Below are 21,725 nucleotides of genomic sequence, written 5' to 3'. Positions count from 1 at the left end.
AAAAAGACTTGGAGGAGAAAATGAGACACAGCTCACAGTAGTGATCCAGCTCTACATATAATAGAATACAGCACCACATACCTCTTACATCCAGTGACATTTCCTGTCATGTAGACCTTCTCTTTCCTCTTCTCCTCCGTTTGACCCAGAACGCCATGACAAATTCTTTCAGCCGCATCTCGTCTCTACAGAGTTTGTTACACAGACATGTTAGCTTTCTCATAATTGGGGTCCTTTATCAAACTGGTGTAAAGTACAACTGGCTTAGTTGCCCATAGCAACCAATCAGATTCCACCTTTCATTTTTAAAAGGAGCTGTCTAAAATTAAAAATGGAATCTGGTTGCTATGGGAAACTAAGACAGTTCTATGTTACACCAGTTTGATAAATGTCCCTATAGTGTCTACAGCAGTTATTATGTCCCCTAGAATGCCCCCAGTAATAATAACATCCTATATTGTGCTCCAGGTAATAATGCCTGTATAGTGTCCCTGAAAAATAATGTCCACTAATATGGCCTTGTAATAGAAATGCCCCTATAGTTCCTACCCAATAGCAACATCCCCCACACTACCCCCTATATAGTAGTTTTCCCCCACACGGCGCCCACAGTATTAATTTCTTGGTTAAGTTGGTTAAGGGTCTAGCAATTACTGAAACATTTTTGATAAATTTACGATAATAATTAGAGAACCCAAGGAAGCGCTGTAATGCTTTAAGGGAAGATGGCCTTACCCAGTCTTGAATAGCCTGTACCTTACCAGAATCCATCTTAAACGAGTGTGGAGTAAGGATATAACCTAGATATAGAATTTCTTGTACCCCAAAAACAAATTTTTCGAATTTTACAGATAATAGATTTTTTCTTAGAATTTCAAGCACTTGTTTGATATGAATAACATTTGAATGTCAAGTTGGGGGAAAAATCTAAATACCATCAAGATATACAATCATAAGGTTACAGATAAATTCTCAGAATTTGTCATTCATAAAATTTTGAAAGACTGCAGGAGCATTACTGAGCCCAAAAGGCATGACAGTGTATTCAAAGTTCCCCTCCGGAGTATTAAAAGCAGTCTTCCATTCGTCCCCTTCTTTGATACGGATCAAATTATATGCTCCTTTTAAATCAAGTTTGGAGAACCATGATGCCCCCAGAACCTGATTGAACAGATCGGGGATCAATGGGAGAGAGTATTGATTTTTAATGGTGATTTTGTTAAATTCACGATAATCAATACACGGTCTGAGGTCTCCATCCTTTTATTTTATTTTTTACAAAAAAGAACCCCGCCCCCATAGGAGACACAGAGGGTCTGATGTGTCCTTTATTTAGACTCTCCTTGATATACTCCCTCATAGAATTGCGCTCTGGCCCAGATAAATTATATATATGACCCTTAGGGAGCTTGGAAACCATCACTAAATCAATAGCACAGTCATAAGATCTATGGGGGGGCAGACTCCCCAGGTCAGATGAGGCGAACACATCAGCAAATTCCTTTATATATGAAGATAATATCTTAGATTCAGCAGAGATACCCACCTATAAAATGGGTAAACAAGAGTTACATTTGGGACCCCATTTTTCAACCTCACCTCTGGTCCAATTAATGACAGGGTTGTGCAATTGGAGCCAGGGCATACCTAAAACCATTTCAGTGGGCAAATTTTCAAAGATCAACAAGGAGCAATTCTCAGTGTGGGTGACCCCTATAGTCAGGGTTATTTCAGGTGTACAATACTTAACAGTGCCCCACAGCAACAGGGTAGAGTCAATGGCTACAATGTAAATAGGATTAGGAAGGGCCAACATAGGTATTCCCACCTGAAAAGCAAACTTAAGATCAATAAAGTTAGAGGCCGACCCAGAATCAACAAAGGCACTACCTGACCCCTTGTTTAAACCAAATGAAATAGTAAACGGTACCAATAACTTCGGCTTTACCACCCCAGGGAATACCTTATCTTTAGATCCCTCTGGTTTGTGTGATCTTCCGGAAGGAGGGACCTAGGGAAATTGCCGGATCCAATGATCGGAGTCGCCACAATAAAAACATGTACCACGGCGACGACATTGATCTCTTCTGGTCAAACCGAGCTGCATAGGTTCTTCAGTACAAGGCTCTGACTTTTTCCCCTCAGGATTGGTCTCTGGTTTGGACATAACCTGTGGAAAAGGCAAATGCTCCCGTTGTCTCTCCCTAATGCGTCTGTCCAGTCTGACAGCAAGAGTCATGGTTTGCTCCAAGGTACCAGGAGAAGGATAACATACAAGCTTGTCTTTGAGAGTCTCAGACAGACCAGACCTAAACTGACTTTTAAGAGCAGGTTAATTCCAACCAGAGGGAACGCACTATTTACGAAATTGAGTACAGTAGTCTTCTACCAGTTGGTAACCCTGCACAAGAGATTTTAACTGACTTTCTGCTACAGACTCTGTCAGGTTCATCATACAAAACCCAGAGGGCTTGAAAAAACGCATCAACAGACCTAAGACACAGAGTAGGGGGGTAACGAAAATGCCCAGTCTTGGGGGTCGCCTTGTAACATAATAATTCCCACTTTTTGTTGAGCAGAACCAGAAGAGTGAGGGCTCAAACGGAAATGCAGTTTGCAGCTCTCCCTAAAGGCCAAAAAACAATTGCGATCCCCCGAGAACCTATCAGGAAGCTTAACATGAGGTTCCGCCTGTAGTGCGGATGACGAAGAAGCAGAGATGTTTTGGACAGTTTACTGTGCTTGGAACATCTCCCCTAACTCCTGGACAATATGAGCCAGGTTTTGGACATGATCCGTGAGAGTTTGCAACGGATCCATGATACAGTAATTCGGTCACGAGAAGGGTAAGGTGCAAACTGACTCCACCAACTCCTCTGTCCCTGCCTACTTGCACTTACCCGTCCTAGGGAACGGAGCGCAACTGGGCGGCAATCCCTAACCTGCGTAAATGCGGAGGGACAAACAAACATACAAACAAAAAGAGGTAGAATAGCAAGGTCAAATCAGGAGGTCAAGGTGGTACAAAGGAAAAGGCAGAAGCAGCGTCAATGAACAAACCGAATGTCAATACTAGGAGAAGCAATTCAGACAAAAGGAGCAAGCAAAAGACAAAGTCAAGTAACTAGCCGAAGTTCAAATACCAAGTCAAAATGCTAACAGAATATTCACAAGGTATAGGACCTTAATCACAGGCAACCTGTGGCCAGCAGGCTGCCTGTTAAATAGGGGAGAGAGGGAGTCATGCAACGTGGCCAGCGTCACATGACTCATCCCTCCGCATCCTGCTGAGCGCCGAGTGCCCAGTTCGGCGCTCAGACTTTTCACCGAAACTACGGGAGCGGAGGACGCCGAACACGCTAAGGAGGCATGCGCAGCCGGGTCCTCTCCGCCCCCCGTTGCCCTGGAGACGGAGCATGTCCTTGCTCCGAAGCTATCGCAGGGCGCCGGCGACACCGAAGGGAAGGAGCATGAAGCCGGCGCCCTGTGACTGAGTACTAAAATTCTGTTTTTAGTTTGTCAATTTAGGGGGATTGAGTGCAGATTGATGGGAAAAACTTGATGATTTTTTTTTTATATATTTTGGCACAAGGCCATAACTTAAAATGTGAAAGAGTTTGAAGACTCTCCGAATGCACTATACATCCCTGGGTAAACAGTCAGTCTAAAACTGAGACAAAATATGTGAATGTAACCTCTCCTGTGTTTCTGTATGCCTCTAGTTTTATATGGAGGTATGTAAATCCATCAGAAAAATGCAGCATGTTATATGTATGGAGCTATTCTTCCCTAAAAGAAGAGGGCTATGGGGCTCCGTGCTACTAAAGATGTCGTTACACATTAGTCTAAACATGCGACATGGGGAAGGGAGACATCCCACCCCTGAAGAAGCTGCTGGACAGCAATACACATGGGTGTCTCCTATCTCCAAGGCACATGTTCTGTGAGACTTTTTATTTTATTTTATTGGAATGTCCTTCTCTTTTATCATTATGTTTTATATATAATTCACTTTTTCTGAACACTTTTGTCCTCATTTTACCCTACTCAGAGCTTGTGCTAGTCATTGTAGCGGATTGGTGCATCATATGTTTCAGATTTATTGATATCTGAGAATCTGGTTTCACTCTGACACGTTTAGTTTAAAGGGAACCCGTCATCAACTTTATGCTGCCCATACTAACGGCAGAATAAAGTAGACACAGGTGACTTGATTTCAGTGGTCTGTCATTCATAAGTTAAAAGTAAGTGGTTGCCGAGAACCAACTTTACGATCATTGCAGTCTAGGCCTGGAAAAGAGTCACGGCCACATGAGAAGAGTCATGGTTATTCATTAATTTCTGCTCTCCCTGCCCGCCCACCACCACAAGATTGACAGTTTTCTACTTAGTTTTCTTCCTTTCTAGGAGAGAACTGCCAATCATCAGCAGACGGGTGAGAGAGCAGGAGATTAGGTAGATTTTACTCTTCTCAAGGCCTGTGCTGCAATGATTATGATGCTGGTTCTCAGCAACCACTTACTTTTAGCTCATGAGTGACACACCGCTGAAATTAGCATTTCTGTCACTAATTTATGCTGCCCTCAGTGAGGTCAGCATAAAGTTGATGACAGGTTCCCTTTAAGACTGGCATATGAAACACAACTCTTTTTTTTTAATCAGATCATTTTTATTGTACTAAAATACAACAATGTAACATTGTTATAAATGTAAGCATATCATGTCCTATATTGTGACATATAAATTAACACCACTGATGATTATGATACAGCAGGCAACCATATAATGACAGTGTAACCACAACATACCCTTCCCACCCAACCCACCCCTCCCAACTCCCACTTCAGCACTTAATGGACTTCACCTTTTTTAATCAGCTCTATACCTCCAACGCCCCCACAATTTCTCAAATTTTTGCGGACATCCTCTCTTCTTAAATACCATTTTCTCAAGAAACACCACTCTTAATAAATATGCTCCTATGTGTTGTCTCACCTTTCTCTCATAGCCAGCATTAACTTTTTAGCCATGTGAGCTACAGTGGTCTCTGGGATCAAACCAGACAGGCTAGCCTCCCCTTCCCAAGCAATTTAATAAGCCCTGGGCACCCATACCCCTGTTGCTGTTGTCCATCCTTGGAGCCTTTTTGGTATGTACTAACCTCATATACCAGGAAAAACAACAAGACCCATAGTTTTGGAGATGCTCTGACCCTGTCATTTAGCCATCACAGCAGTCAAGGCTTTATAAAAACTGGGTCAGATTTACTAATCCTATAGGTGGCATAAATTTGAGCTGTCTAGACCTGCACCAGTTAAATAAACCACAGGAGCTTAGGCTGGATGATCAATCTGGAGCAGGGATAGGCACTTTTCTCTGACTATACCAACAACTGATTGTTTTAATTTAAAACAGAATTTTTACGCCAGGATTGTGGCACAATTTTGGGACTAAATGTTGTCTATCAGGCCACTCTTGGTGCTCTGAAAGTTTAATCTATGTCATTTTTAAAAGACCTTTTTGGCACCGACAGATCTGTAAAGCAAAGGGGTGTTTTAAAGGGAACCTGTCACCATGTATGAGTTATTCTGCAGGCAATAGATCAGGAGGAGCTGAGCAGATTGATATCTAGTTTTATACAGGGGTGCACCTAGTCTTTCTGCTGACTGAGGTGAAAACAAATGGTGCCCCCCCCCCCCCCCCCATGCCAATTTATTAATTTCTTGGCACCCCAGGCCAGTTTTCACCTTCCTGCCCAGGCCATTTTTTTGCAAATCTGACATGTGTCCCTTTATGTGGTAATAACTTTGGAACACTTTTACTTATCCAAGCCATTCTGAGATTGTTTTCTCGTGGCACATTGTACTTCGTGATATTCATAAATTTAAATCAATATATTTCAGCTTTAGTTATGAAAATATCCCAAATTTATCAAAAATTTTGGAAAATTTATCATTTGAAAAATTTCGATTTCTCTGCTTTTTAAACAGAAAGTGATACAGATATTTCTTTCAAAATAGAAAGTGATGTCATTTTTTTTTTTTTAGGACATTAGAAGGCTTAGGATTTTAGAAGCAATTCTTAAAATTTTTAAGAAAATTTCTAAAACCCACTTTCTAAGGACTAGTTCAGGTCTGAAGTCACTTTGTGGGGCTTACATAGTGAAAACCCTCCATAAATGACCCCATTGTAGAAACTACACCCCTTAAGCTACTCAAAACTGATTTTACAAACTTTATTAACCCTTTAGGTGTTCCACAAGAATTAAAGGAAAATAGAGATGAAATTTCAAAATTTAAACTTTTTAGGCAGGTTTTCCATTTTAATCCATTTTTTTTCTTTTTTGCCAAACAAAACTCAATATTTATTACGCTGATTCTGCAGTTTACAGGAACACCCCACATGTGGTCGCAAACTGATGTAAGTGCGCACTGCAGAGCGCAGAAGAAAAGGAACGCTATATGGTTTTTGGCAGGCAGATTTTGCTGGACTGGTTTTTAGATGCCATGTCCCATTTTAAGCCCCCCTGTTGTACCCTTTACAGTAGAAACTCCCAAAAAGTGATCCCATTTTGGAAACTAGGGTGCCAGTTTTATTGGTACTATTTTGGGATACATATGATTTTTAATTGCTCTATATTACATTTTTTGTGAGGCAAGGTAACCCAAAAATTGCTGTTTTGGCCCCATTTTTATTTTTTACAAGATTCATCTGACAGGGTAGATCATGTGCTATTGTTATAGAGCAGGTTGTTACGGACACAATGATATCAAATATGTCTACTTTCTTTGTTTGTTTCACTTTTACATAATAAAGCATTTTTGAAAAAAAATAATGTTTTTACATAGAAACATAGAATGTGTTGGCAGATAAGAACCATTTGGCCCATCTAGTCTGCCCAATATACTGAATACTATGAATAGTCCCTGGCCCTATCTTATATGAAGGATGGCCTTATGCCTATCCCATGCATGCTTAAACTCCTTCACTGTATTTGCAGCTACCACTTCTGCAGGAAGGCTATTCCATGCATCCACTACTCTCTCAGTAAAGTAATACTTCCTGATATTACTTTTAAACCTTTGCCCCTCTAATTTAAAACTATGTCCTCTTGTAGCAGTTTTTCTTCTTTTAAATATTCTCTCTATTTTTACCTTGTTGATTCCCTTTATGTATTCAAAAGTTTCTATCATATCCCCTCTGTCTCGTCTTTCTTCCAAGCTATACATGTTAAGGTCCTTTAATCTTTCCTGGTAAGTTTTATCCTGCAATCCATGTACCAGTTTAGTAGCTTTCAACAGAGAATAATTCAACATCTTCTTCCTGCTCATGCAAACCTGTAGTAGAGTGTACACCTAGCAACATAGACAGGTTAGGGTCTACACCCTGTACTCTTTGGCTCAGCATATAGATCTCAGATCCTTCTGGCAGCGATTCATTTCTTTATACAGTGTGAAGAGTTGCCCGGATTGCACATCTAATGGCTGTGCCTTTAGTAAAACAAGCTGCAGTTGTTCCTGCATTGTGACGTTGCTCTCCATGAGGTCCTGGTTTTGCGTGGCCAAATCCATTACAGCTGCTTTCAGCTGCTTCCGTGCAGCTTCTTTTTGTTGAGATTCCTCCTTCAAAGCTTGTCCTGTATCACTTTTTGTAAGCAATCTTGCTCTTAATGCAGAGCTGCCACTTCTTGTTGCAATTTATCTTCTATGAGACGTTTTTCTTTTTTTTTCCAGTCCGCCATTTCTAACTTCTTTATTTCCCTCTGTAATCTTTCAATGGTCTCCAAATACTCCTGCTCTTTAAACTTCAGATCTGCAAGCAGGGCTTCACTTTCTTTGCAGTTTCCTCTGGATTCCCTCAGCTTTTTCTCTAGGTCACTCACTGTCTCCTGCAGGAGGCAGTTCTGCTCTTGACGCTGGGTTCACACCTGAGCGTTCTGAAAGGAGCGCTCTGTATGCGCGATTGTACCGGCGTTTGCAATCGCGAATACAGAGACAAGCGAACGCCCATTGTCGCGCATTCCCGAAAGTCTATGTATGGGAACGCGCGACGAGAAGCCCCAAAGAAGCTCATGTACTTCTTGGGGCGTCGGGTGTTTTACGTACGCGCTGTAAAACGCCCAGGTGAGAACCATGCAAGCATTGGTTTCTCCTTGTTGAGCGTTTTACAGTGCGTAGGAACGCGCTGTAAAACGCTCAGGTGTGAACCCAGCCTAAAGTTCCTTCATCTGCAGGACTTGTTTTTGGTGGTCCTGTGCAGTGGGAAGATCAGCCATGTATCTCTCCAGCGTCTCTATCCTCTGCTGCTTTTCTTTATTCTGTTCTGTTTCTTTTTGACATTTCTTCTTCAATGAATTAATATGCCGTTCTCTCCCTTTTTTACGCGCTCGTCTTGCTTTTTCATTTCCTCTGAGTGTTTTTGTGCCAACTCCTTCATTGCCTCTCTAAAGCCTCTGCTCTCAGCCTCCATGGCACACAGTTTCTTCTCCAGTTCTGCCTTCTCTCGGCTAGTTGAATCAGACTTCTCAGAAAACTGTGCTCTTAAGAATGTAACCTCTCACTGCAGGTCCTGTATCCTCATCATGCACATATCACTGTATGGACTAGACTGGCTTAACAGTGTGTGTCTCCATTTTCTGAAAGCCATTTTGTTTTCTGCCGATCATCTTGTGCAGGGGCTCGTTTTTTGCAGAAAGAGTTGACGTTTTCATTGGTACCATTTTTGGGTACATATGATTTGTTGATCATTCATTATTACACTTTACGGGGCAAGGTGACCCAAAAATTGGTAATTTTGGCACAGTTTTTATTTATTTATTTTTCCAGCGTGCACCTGAGGGGTTAGTTAATGTGAAATTTTTATAGAGCAGATCGTTACGGACGTGGCAAAACCTAATATGTATACTTTTTCTTATTTATTTATTTAAGTTTTACACAATAACAGCATTTTTTTAAACCCAAAAAATTGTGTTTTAGTATAGCCATAGTCTGAGAGCCATAGCTTTTTTATTTTTTGACTGATTGTCTTAGGTAAGGTCTCCTTTTTTGCAGGATGAGGTGACTGGTACTATTTTGGAGGGCATAAGCCTTTTTGATTGATTGGTGTTGCAATTTTTGTGATGTAAGGTGACAAAAAAATGGCTTTTTAGGCACTGTTTTTAATTTTTATTTTTTACGGTGTTCACCTGAGGGGTTAGGTCATGTGGTATTTTTATAGAGCAGGTTGTTACGGATGCAGCAATACATAATATGTCTCCTTTTTTTATTTTCATTTCCCTTTAGCACAATAATAGCAGTTTTGAAGCAAAAAATAAAATATCATATTTTAGTATCTCATGTTCTGAGAGCTATAGTTTTTTTTATATTTTTTGAGCGATTTTCTTATGTAGGGGACATATGCCTTTCTGATCGCTTGGTGTTGCACTTTTTGTGATGTAAGGTGAGAAAAAGTCCTTTTTTTGACCGTTTCTTTTTTTTATGGTGTTTATCGGACAGGATGTATCATGGGATTTATTTATAGAGCTGGTCGTTATGGACGTGGCAATACCTAATATGTGTGTGCTTTCTTTTTTTTTCAATTTTTTATTATAAAATCAGGGAAAAAGGGGCGTTTTTCATTTTTTACTTGAAACTTAATTTTTTTTAAATAAAAAACACTTTTTTACTTTATTTTAGCTTTATTTCTCTGTATACACAGTCATAAAGGAAAAAATTTCAATCACTGATGGGACCACCTCTTTTCCTATTAACCTATATATCAATCTGCTCAGCTACTCTTGCTCTACCTCTCAGACACCATGTTTAATGTGACAGGTTCCCTTTAAATTGTGTATGCAAGCCCAACATGCAACTGTGATTAGCTTATTGGGTAAAAACAAGCTGAGGCTCCGTCCACAAAATCCAAACCATTTATCTCAGTTTTGGTGAATTTTTTTTGGGCAGATTTCCTGTTTATGTTAACAACCCCATTGACGTCTATGAGGAAACCACTAAATATATATAAGGTGCAGAATCACACAAATAACGAATATGCTCCGGGTATTAAAATCCGCACAACAGGTCAATTTCTGCACAGAAAATATACACAAAGGGAGACATTTATCAAGACTCTTTACGTCATGTGCGCTACTGGAGGATGTGACAAGTTTATGTTGAGGCACAGACCTCTCGTGAATTTGTTGCATCCTCCAGCAGGCCATGCAACACACTTAAATCTACGACAGCCTCCTAGCTTCCTTGGGTTTCTATCTTTATGCTAGAAAACTGGTGTGAATAAAGACAGATGTGTATGTGCTTCTGGCCCACCATATTTCACGCTACTTCTAAAAACTGTCATGAGGACCAAAAAGTCACAAAGTACGCTGCAAATACAGCATGCAATGTCATTAGTTACTTTTTAATGCCAGATTCCTGGTGTAAAAGCCATCGTTAGTGCCACCCAAAGTATATATGAAATTTGTCAAATCTCATTTACTTTGCGGGTACTGTGAAACCGCACATAATTCATAGGTAGCCGTAGGACTAGGCACTTGTACAACCAATGATTATTTATTTCCACTTCTGCTTCAAATTCACTAATACCAGCAGTAATACTTAGCCAACAGAAAGATTTTTTTGGGCCCTTCTTACATTTCTCTTTTAATTCTGCACATAAGATGCTATTGTTACAGTTGCGGCAAGGCTGTCCCTGGATGCCAAATGAAGCTTGTGAACAAGGACCCAGATGGAAATGGAGAAATCTGTTTCTGGGGGAGGACGGTTTTCATGGGCTACTTGAATATGGAGAATAAGACTAGAGAAGTTTTTGATGAGGATGGTTGGTTACATTCAGGAGACATTGGGAAGATGGATTCTGAAGGCTTTCTGCAAGTAACAGGCAGAATCAAAGGTACATTGGAAGTTGAAAAAAGTTGAGCAGCAAAATTTAAATGGCATGTGCCATCAGAAGATGACCTGTTTAATTCTAAATTCTTGAAATTTTCCATGTAAAAAAGTACTTAAAGGGGGAATCTGGCAGGTTAATGTTCTGAAAAGTAGCAAATAAAATGAGCATTACTTGTCTTTCTGTTTCCTCCACCACTGCCTTTTCTATTTCTACCCAGTTCTCACTGGTCTTCAATTCCTTTTAAAAATGATTTCATCCATTGGACAATCCCTTTAGGTCCTCAGGATAGGCCATCAATGGCTAATCGGTAGGGGTCCAGCACCCCCACAAACTCACTGATCAGCTGTTCTGTGTAGCTCTGACTAGTGTTGAGCGCGAATATTCGAATGTCGAATTTTTTTCGCGAATATCGGCACTTCGCTAATTCGCGAATATTTCGAATATAGTGATATAAATTCGATATTTCGAATATTCGTGTTTTTTTTTTTTTATTGTTATATTTTTTTCTTTCCCACTTCCCTAAAGTTGTTCTTACCTGTCCTTTGGATTCCTGGCTTCCTAGCTGCTCCAGTCAGTGCCCGTTGCCGCTTCTGTCGACTTCCATGCTCATGGAGCGTCCCCATCACCATGGGAACGTCTCCATATACTAGAATGTACTGTCGGATTTGAGAATTACGTTGAAATCGCAATTCGATTATTTCAAGTTATAATAATCGAATTTCGATTTTAACTTAAAGGCTACTCTCCTATTGAAATAGCAATGCAAATAATTCAAGTTATTAAAATCGAATTTCGATTTTAACTTAGCACTGCTATATTCCATATTCGTTAATTCTAGCCTAATATGGAATATAGCAGTGCTAAGTTAAAATCAAAATTCGATTATTATAACTTGAATTAATCGAATTGCGATTTCAACTTGGACCTGGTTTACTATGGTTGGCTTGGTAGAATTAGCGAATATGACGAATATATTCGTCATATTCCATAAAACGAAGATAACGAATGTATTCTGCATCTTCGTTTTTGCTACCTATTCATCAACTTCGCTAATTCTAGCAATCATATAGGAAAGTTTACTATAGAGACAGCCAAGTTTCATTCGCTATGCGATTATATAACTGCTTTTTTTTTTATAAATAGTATAATTATAATAATTATCAGGTATTATAATTATTCTATTTATTAAAAAAAAAAGCAAAGTAATATAATCGCATAGTGAATTAAACTTAGCTGTCTCTATAGTCAACTTTCCTATATGATTGCTAGAATTAGCGAAGTTGACGAATAGGTAGCTAAAACGAAGATGCAGAATACTTTGTTATCTTCGTTTTGTGGAATATAACGAATATATTCGTCATATTCACTAATTCTACCAAGCCATTGAAGCCAACCATATAGTAAACCAGGTCCAAGTTGAAATCGCCATGCGATTAATATAACTCGAAGTAATCGCATGGCGATTTTAACTTAGTAATGCTATATTCCATGCTCATGGAGCGTCCCCATCACCATGGGAACGACTCCATATACTAGAATGTACTGTCGGATTTGAGAATTACGTTGAAAACGCAATTCGATTATTTCAAGTTATAATAATCGAATTTCGATTCTAACTTAAAGGCTACTCTCCTATTGAAATAGCAATGCGAATAATTCAAGTTATAAAAATCGAATTTCGATTTTAACTTAGCACTGCTATATTCTATATTAGGCTAGAATTAACTAATATGGAATATAGCAGTGCTAAGTTAAAATCGAAATTCGATTTTTATAACTTGAATTAATCGCATTGCTATTTCAATAGGAGAGTAGCCTTTAAGTTAAAATCGAAATTCGATTATTATAACTTGAAATAATCGAATTGAGATTTCAACGTAATTCTCAAATCCGACAGTACATTCTAGTATATGGAGTCGTTCCCATGGTGATGGGGACGCTCCATGAGCATGGAATATAGCATTACTAAGTTAAAATCGCCATGCGATTACTTCGAGTTATATTAATCGCATGGCGATTTCAACTTGGACCTGGTTTACTATATGGTTGGCTTCAATGGCTTGGTAGAATTAGCGAATATGACGAATATATTCGTTATATTCCACAAAACGAAGATAACGAAGTATTCTGCATCTTCGTTTTAGCTACCTATTCGTCAATTTCGCTAATTCTAGCAATCATATAGGAAAGTTGACTATAGAGACAGCTAAGTTTAATTCGCTATGCGATTATATTACTTAGCTTTTTTTTAAAATAAATTGAATAATTATAATACCTGATAATTATTATAATTATACTATTTATAAAAAAAAAAGCAGTCATATAATCGCATAGCGAATTAAACTTAGCTGTCTCTATAGTAAACTTTCCTATATGATTGCTAGAATTAGCGAAGTTGATGAATAGGTAGCTAAAACGAAGATGCAGAATACATTCGTTATCTTCGTTTTGTGGAATATAACGAATATATTCATCATATTCGCTAATTCTACCAAGCCAACCATAGTAAACCAGGTCCAAGTTGAAATCGCAATTCGATTAATTCAAGTTATAATAATCGAATTTCGATTTTAACTTAGCACTGCTATATTCCATATTCGTTAATTCTAGCCTAATATGGAATATAGCAGTGCTAAGTTAAAATCGAAATTCGATTTTTATAACTTGAATTAATCGCATTGCTATTTCAATAGGAGAGTAGCCTTTAAGTTAAAATCGAAATGCGATTATTTAAATCGCATATTAATCGCGATAACAAGAATAATTACGAATATTCGATTTCGACGAATATAAAACGAATATTCTATTGAATATTCGCGAATTTCGTCGAAATCGAATATGGCACCTGCCGCTCATCACTAGCTCTGACACCAGAAGTCAGCACTGGAATTACTCTGCACTGTTGACATTGTAGTGGATGAAACTTTTCACTGCAGCTCCGCAGTGACCGTCGCTGTCCACTCCAATGTTGATGGTGCTCTGCAGCTGCAGCACAGATGGTACACACAACAGCTGATCATCAGTGTGTGAGGTGTTGAACCCACGCCAATCAGCTAGGTATGGGCTATCCTCAGGCAAAATGGCCACTAGAGATGAGCGCATTTTTTAAAAATTTGTTTCACCGGTTCACTGAATTTTGGGGAAAAATTTGGTTTTATCCGAATATATTTGCTGCGAATTGCATAAAAAAACTGCTATTTCCTGGCTGCCGAGAGCCTTTATAGCGGTGTAGAACACTGTGCCTTGAAGTAACACACATAGGGAGTCTGCTGTGATAGTGAAATAATACAGAGAGAGTCAGTATGACATGCAGAGGACAGGCGTCACTCTTACAATCACTGCACACTTCACTTATTTGGGCAGTCACGGGGCCAAAACTGACCAAATAACTCAAGTATCAACTCAACCTTACAGGTCGATGTTAACGCCAAGAAGAAGCGCACTCCTTTTACACCATCGTCAGCTGATTCCACATAGATGTCTACAGAACCTGTTCTATTAAACACTTATACAAGTAGAGGCCCCCCCCTCCCGACAGAGTGTAGAGGGTGTCAGCAGTAAGTTTGTGTTGACGTCACTGATTAATTTGCCCTTCCTCTGATCTGTCAGAACAATAACCCACAAAAAACGGATCCTGTCTGTGGAGCATACGCCTTCACTCGGTCAGCATTTGCTCAATAATCCATCAGTATTGCTAATACCCCAGAAAAAAACGTGAATATAATATTTACGTCTTCTGTATTTTGTACCCACTACTGCTTTTGGCTACTAAATCATAAGTCAATTCTGATGGGACCTTACAGGCCTTACAGCTGCTATAGAAATGTATAGGAGAAAAAAAGATAGGAGATGGTTACACAAAAGTTCCAGGGGTTGAGAAAACCCTGGAGAGATTGCGCAACCTAGGTGATGGATCGCCTACAGTGATGGACTAAATCAAAGAGTAGTAGTAAATTAGGCCAAAAAGGTGGTCTCCAGATAGAAGGGATGGCAGCTAAAAAATTGTGTTAGGAAAGCTTAATACTTGATCATCAGGATGTAAGAGACAGACGAAAAAGAGGACAGTGAAAGGGTGGCAAAGGTCTAGGCTAGACGTTTACCCACTGTCACGTTGGTATAGGGAAGATGGGATGGGGAAGAGAAAGGGGAGAAGAGGAGCAGGTGCACGGGTGTAGCGCCAATGCCTAAATAATCAGTGGTCCCGTGATGATGGTAGCGGGCAATGACAGGTGGTGAAAATTAAACCGTGGGTGCCCAGTCAGATGGGAAATTATATATAAACCTATAGGGGCAAGTACCCAAATTACACGCATATGAATAGAAGATGAGTTGGATATATGCGGTGAAGTGGTAGTCCCTTTTGCTTAGAGACGCACTCAGGGGATTAGAAATGGTGATCCCTTTGTTGGGATAATAGAAGTAGAAGCTTATCAAGACAAGAAGGTCTCAGAGAAATAAAAGGTAATTAATAAGTAAATAAAATAAATATCAACTCACTTCGCTGGGGGGTTGTCTCCAGGATAAAGCTTAAGACACCTGGGACGTTAAACCCCCCCCCCCCCCCGCCCAGGATCGCATGTAGCATGGTGGAGATTCACAGCAGCACACAACATCCAGGGCTTCTGGGAAATCTTTTTTATTCCGTAATATGTGGCTCGACACGTTTCGGGGGCTACTTGTAGTAATACACCCTTCTTCAGGAGAAGATAATGTTTAACCCTTTCAGGACCAAGCCATTTTTCACCTTTCTGCCCAAGCTATTTTTAGCAAATCTTTTATGTGGTAATAACTTTAAAACTATTTTACTTATCCAGGCCATTCTGAGATTGTTTTCTCGTCACATATTGTACTTCATGATAGTGGTAAAATTGAGTAAAAAAAAAATTTCATTTTTATTTATAAAAAAAATACTAAATGTACCAACTATTGCAAATTTCAATTTTTCTACTTTCATAATAGATAGTAATAACTACAAAAATAGTTACTACTTGCTACTACTCACTGATGGAGATATCATGTAGATTTTACCGCAACTGCAGCTCTGACCGCTGAATAAATTTTGTTTTTCGACCGAAACACTTCAATAAAGATTTTACCACATATAACCGCCGCCGACGTGAACGGAGAATGTATTTGTCTTTTTGTACTGAAATAGGCCACTAAACGCTTTCAAGACATATAACTGCTGCTGACGTGAACTGAGAATGTAACATGTACAGCCGCTCTGGCTGACTGCTACCGCCGCTACTTCCGTGAACCTCTGCACCACTACTTCCGGGGTAGGTAGGCTGCTGCAAAGCAGGTACTCTACCCCGGGCACGTTTAGCTCCCGACATCCCACTGCTGCCACCCTGCTGACTCCCAGCCATGCTTTCAACACATATAACCACCAACATGAACTGAGAATAGATTTTTCTTTTTGTACTGAAATAAGCCAGTAACAGCTTTTAGCAGAAATAAATGCACCAGTGAAGTGCGTATATTTTATTTTCTGTACTGAAATAAGCCACAAATAAGTGCGTATTTATTTTTCTTTCTATACTAAAATAGGCCACTAAACCCTTTTGCCACAAATAACTGCACCAGTGAAGTGCGTATTTTTTTCTTTCTGTACGCTTTCAACACATATAACTGCAGAAGTGAACTGCGTATATATTTTTGTTGTTTGAAAAGATATAAGCCGCTAAAAGTTTTTCAACATAGCACTTGCATCCCAAGAACAAATTGCTGGAATGACAGAGCTGTATAATGGCTAGTTGGATCCCCAAATAATCTTTTCCTGCACTTGTAAATCGCTTTTCCAACAGTGTCCCTATCGCCTTCTGAAGTCTCTCCCTGCACTAAGATGCTGTGAAATGATTCCTCCCTATCCTTTCCCTCCACTTATAAATCGTTTTTTTCAGGGGTTTTTTCACAATCGGGTTCTTTCAATTGCTGTCCGTAGCACCTTCTCACATCTGTCCCTGCACCTCTGAACGCTTGAACATGTCAGAAAAGAGGATGGCTGCTATATTTATAGGGCTGTGACATCACAGGGATGGCTGGCTGCTGATTGGCGGAATGCATGGCATTATGGGTCAGCCCTCCTTCCCAGAGTTCCTTGCCCCATGTCCTCACATGTGCAGCCATTGTAGCCTCCATTTTAGTAAAAATTGCGATTTGTTACCACGAAGCGCAAGGAAATTCGCATTCGTTGCAAATCAAATTTTTCCTGAAATTTTTATTGAATTCCACTTTGTCTGATTCGATTCGCTTATCTCTATAGGCCACCTTCATAATCATACACAGAAAATCAGAAATTAGTCTTACCGGTAATTCAATTTCCTTGAATTTACCATGACAGCATACTAGGAGATTGACCCATAACCTCTGTAGGAGCAGGAACAGAGTTTAACTTGCCCCCTCTCACCAGTGTTTTCAAAATTACTACAGTAAACTAGGCAACGGAAAATTTGAGTAACTTCATACTCATGCATGCAGGACCTTTTTTCCATCTAAAATAATGGATCTCAGAAAGACATGGCTCAAACAGATGCCAAAATGTGCACAACTGGTGCTCAGGTTCCATTTTTTCTTTATTTTTGTTTTGTTTAGTTCTTTTGAAGGATCAGAACTGAAAAATGTCATGTGAACTCAACACCTTAGGCTACTTTCACACTAGCGTTCGGAGCGGGTCCGTCTGATGTTTCATCAGACGGATCCGCTCCTATAATGCAGACGTTTGCATCCGTTCAGAACGGATCAGTCTGCATTATAACTTAGAAAAATTTCTAAGTGTGAAAGTAGCCTGAGCGGATCCGTTCAGACTTTATATTGAAAGTCAATGGGGGACGGATCCGCTTGAAGATTGAGCCATATGGTGTCATCTTCAAGCGGATCCGTCCCCATTGACTTCCATTATAAGTCGGAACGGATCCGCTCGCCTCCGCACGGCCAGGCGGACAGCTGAACGCTGCTTGCAGCGTTCAGGTGTCCGCTCACTGAGCAGAGCGGAGGCTGAGCGCTGGCAGACGGATGCATTCTCAGTGGATCCGCCTCCACTGAGAATGCATTAGGGCTGGACGGATGCGTTCAGGGCCGCTTGTGAGCCCCTTCAAACGGAGCTCACGAGCGGACACCTGAACGCAGGTGTGAAAGTAGCCTAAGTTGGACACTGCAGGTTAGGCTAAGGCCCCTTTCACACAAGCGAGTTTTCCACGTGGGTGCAATGCGTGATGTGAACGCATAGCACCCGCATCTGAATCTTGACCCGATCATTTCAATGGGTCTGTTTACATAGGCGTTTCTTTTCACGCATCAGTTCTGCGCTGCGTGAAAAACGCAGCATGTTTTATATTGTTTTTCACGCAGCCTTGGACCCATAGAAGTGAATGGGGCTTTAGTGAAAAACACATTGCATCCGCAAGCAAGTGCGGATAGAATGCGTTTTTCACTGATGGTTGCTAAGAGAGGTTGTTTGTAATCCTTCAGTTTTATCACGAGCATGAAAAACGCATCAAAACGCATTGCATTGAAAAAACTGACTGAACTTGCTTGCAAAATGGTGTGAGTTTTACTGAACGCACCCTGAACACATCCAGAGCGAATCAGTCATGCTTGTGTGAAAGAGGCCTAACACTGGACCAAGTAGCTGCTTTGCAAATTTGATCCAAAAGAGGTACCCGCTATTTCTGCCCAAGAACAAGCTATTGCTCTGGTGGAATGCGTTTTAATTTTTTGTGGGCAAGAAAGACATTGACTAGCATAAAACTCTGAAATAGTGGCTTTAATCTACCTAGCAATGGATACTTTTGATAATCTCTTTCCGGGCCATAACAGGGGAAAGAAGCAAGTCTTCAGTAACTAGTATTGTAGAATAGTCCTTCTAACATCTAGGGAATGGAATTTTTCTTTCTTTGAGTTTTTAGTGTTACAAAGAGTAAAACTCTCTCTTTCTATGAAAAACTAACCATTTTTTGGTAAAAAAAAAAACTTTGTTTAGTTTTAGTACTACTCTATCTTCTGATATAGAAAGATAAGGTTCTCTGGATAAGAGAGCCTGAATCTCTCCTAGCCTTCTATGTAATGACTATGAGGAAAGCGGTTTTGTAAGATAAGTGCTTAAGGGACGTTTCTAGTATTGGTTCAAATGGAGACTTTGTTAGCATTTTAAGAACTGTATTTAAGTCCCACTGAGGGACACAAGGTTTAATAGATAGTCTCAGTCTGGATGCTGCCTTCATAAATTTCTTTACCCACTTATGATCTGCCAAGTTGGTGTGATATAATGGACCAAGTGCTTAAATTTGGACCTTCAGTGTGCTGGGTTTTAGGCCCAAATCCAATCCTGGTTATAAAAAGGCCAAATTTTTTTTGTCTAACCAGGTTTTGACCGATTTGGGAATTGTTCTAGACCAACTACAGAATTTTTCCACATTTTTAGGTATATGGTATATTAGGTATATTTTTAGGTATATATCTTCACCACCCTGACAGTGTCAGGGAGGACTCTCTGCCCTTACCACTGTAAGGACAGAAAACACTGGTGGGATGTGGCTATTTAAACTCGCTCTCTTCCTGCCCCCACAGAGGTCAAGGGTCAAAATAAAATTAAATACATATACAATTATAAAATAAAACACATTAGAAATAATGAATGTGTGAGTACCCAGCTTTAATTAGTTAAAAATATATAGGTGATCCATTCCCTTAAGCTTTTCTGTATTATGACACATTGTTGTTGTTTTTTAAGAAGTGTCCCAAATGCCCTAAAAATGCCTGCATGTCATCTTTTAGCTTAGCGAAGCAGGCACAGGCAGGAGCCCGCTCCGCTTAGCTAATCAGTACCCTGTAACAATGTGCCATGCCAGCATTTAGCCAACCTCATGGGGCACAGGCAGGAGCAGCAATGTGTGCTCCTGCCTGTACACTGTTCACTGTGGCCCTATTGATACAATGCAGAGTCCGTGTGCAAGAATAGTGAATTTAAAGCACGGTTGAAATTAGATCTTTAGGTGGAAATTTCTTTAGTAAAAAGTCAAAATCAATTAATAAAAGTATATTAGAAAAATTATTAGGGCATTTGGGAAGTAAAAAAAAATAAAAAATAAATCATGTTAGATAAAAGTTTACTCTTTAAAGAGGACCTTTCATCAGTTTAGCAAAAGTCTAATCGGGGTGTTACCTTTATAGGGTGGCCCGTTTTCCAAAAGACCCCCCGTTTGTCCACTGTGGCCCCCCCATTGATTTTGGCGCCTTGTATTATAATGAGGAGTATCGGAACAATGAGGAGGAGACTGAGTCTCTCAGTGGGCATCTCCTTCTCCCAGGCTGTAGCGTTGTCCAATGGCAGCGCAGAGCATCACAGCCAAGGAGCTCCGTGTTCCGATGCTACTGTTTAGTGGAGTAAATACCAGAGGGCACAGCGGGCAAACGGAGCAGAGCCCAGGAATAATAGTAAGCACTATAGGATCCCTGCTTTATGCCCTACCTAACGTGCTACTTAACTTATAAAGTCTGGACCCATGAAAGGTCCTCTTTAATCTCCCTGTACACAAGCAGGTTAAGGTTATGTTTGGCTAGTTTTGAATCTGGATTTAGCTTAAAAACAAACAAAAAAAAAAAAAAAAAACTGCATCAAAACCTTAATAAACCCTATACTTGTATGGGTATCTTTAAACTGGCAGGTTCTCAAATATTGCCCATTGTTATGTTATCTTTTGTATAAGCAGAGCTGATCATCACTGCTGGTGGAGAGAACATTCCTCCCATCCCCATTGAAGATGCTGTAAAAAGACATCTATCAATTGTCAGCAATGCAGTGCTTATTGGAGATCGAAGAAAATTTCTGTCCATGCTTCTTACCCTCAAGGTATTTTATTCAACAGGTAGCAGCTACACACCTATATCTGCAACACGTAATACAATTTTTTATATTTCTGTCCAGAGCATTGTGGACCCAGATACTTTGGAACCATTGGATAAACTTACCCCAGAAGCAATAGAGTTTTGTCATGAAGCTGGCAGTAAGGCAACAACAGTATCTGCTATTGTTGGCCTGAAAGACAAGGCTGTGTACAGAGCTCTTCAGGGAGGCATTGACAAGGTCAACAGCGAAGCGGTGTCAAATGCTCAGCGTATTCAGAAATGGACAGTCCTCTCCAAGGACTTCTCAATAGCGGGAGGTGAACTGGGTGAGATGCTAGTACCTTATTTCTTATAGTATCTGGGAGTCTCCCATTGGTCATCCTCCTAATCTGCACCGCCTTGACTTGGATTAAGACATGTATCAGATCTTTATACACACAGGTCATCATATTACACTATGCTTACATGTTTTTTTTTTATTTCCATCAACTGTTTTTAGGGCCAACTATGAAGATAAAGCGACATGCCGTCTTAGACAAGTACACTACAGATGTAGAAGCTTTCTATTCACAAGAACATCAAAAATGAAGTTCCAGTACCAAGCCAAAATGCTGTCCAGTCTTTGAATTATCCTAAGAAGAGTGCAGTGAAAATAAACTATCTATAAGAATCAACAACCTTCTTCAGGTCTGACAAATAAATATTTTATATAAAGCTACAGATCTATCTTTGGACAACTTCACAAGAATAAAAGTGCATTATCTGAAGTTAAAATGTATCTACAATAATGTAATATAGACATACGTTAAATAAGAATTTATACATCCTGCCCTACATCGCTACCTTAGTCTGCATGGAAATTTACATTCCTACAAATAAACTTATGAACTAACTGGGTCGCAACTATTTTAATCTTTTTAGTGCAGGACCGAGTGCATGTTGGACAAATTGTAATTGAGGTCTCGGGCTACTTTCACATCTGCGTTTTTGCTGGA

At 39.9% G+C, this 21,725-nt stretch overlaps 1 protein-coding gene across 3 annotated transcripts in view; it reads left to right on the top strand.

Moving 5' to 3' along the window:
- ACSBG1 (acyl-CoA synthetase bubblegum family member 1) overlaps nucleotides 1–21,636 on the top strand; it is a 104,273-nt gene extending 82,637 nt beyond the window's left edge. For 2 of the 3 annotated variants that reach the window (XM_044283378.1, XM_044283379.1), the window contains exons 11-14: nucleotides 10,670–10,887; nucleotides 20,595–20,734; nucleotides 20,810–21,056; nucleotides 21,230–21,636. In XM_044283378.1, coding sequence (XP_044139313.1) covers nucleotides 10,670–10,887; nucleotides 20,595–20,734; nucleotides 20,810–21,056; nucleotides 21,230–21,318 — 694 coding nt within the window. In that variant the 3' untranslated portion in view covers nucleotides 21,319–21,636. The remainder of the gene's footprint in view (nucleotides 1–10,669; nucleotides 10,888–20,594; nucleotides 20,735–20,809; nucleotides 21,057–21,229) is intronic. The other variant, XM_044283380.1, reaches the window with a different exon arrangement.
- Nucleotides 21,637–21,725: the final 89 nt, after the last annotated feature.

The sequence above is a fragment of the Bufo gargarizans genome, chromosome 2, assembly GCF_014858855.1.
Source record: "Bufo gargarizans isolate SCDJY-AF-19 chromosome 2, ASM1485885v1, whole genome shotgun sequence".
Lineage (NCBI taxonomy): Eukaryota > Metazoa > Chordata > Amphibia > Anura > Bufonidae > Bufo > Bufo gargarizans.
The sequence above is the reverse complement of the archived record's forward strand: the minus strand, read 5'-3'. Positions and strand labels throughout refer to the sequence as shown.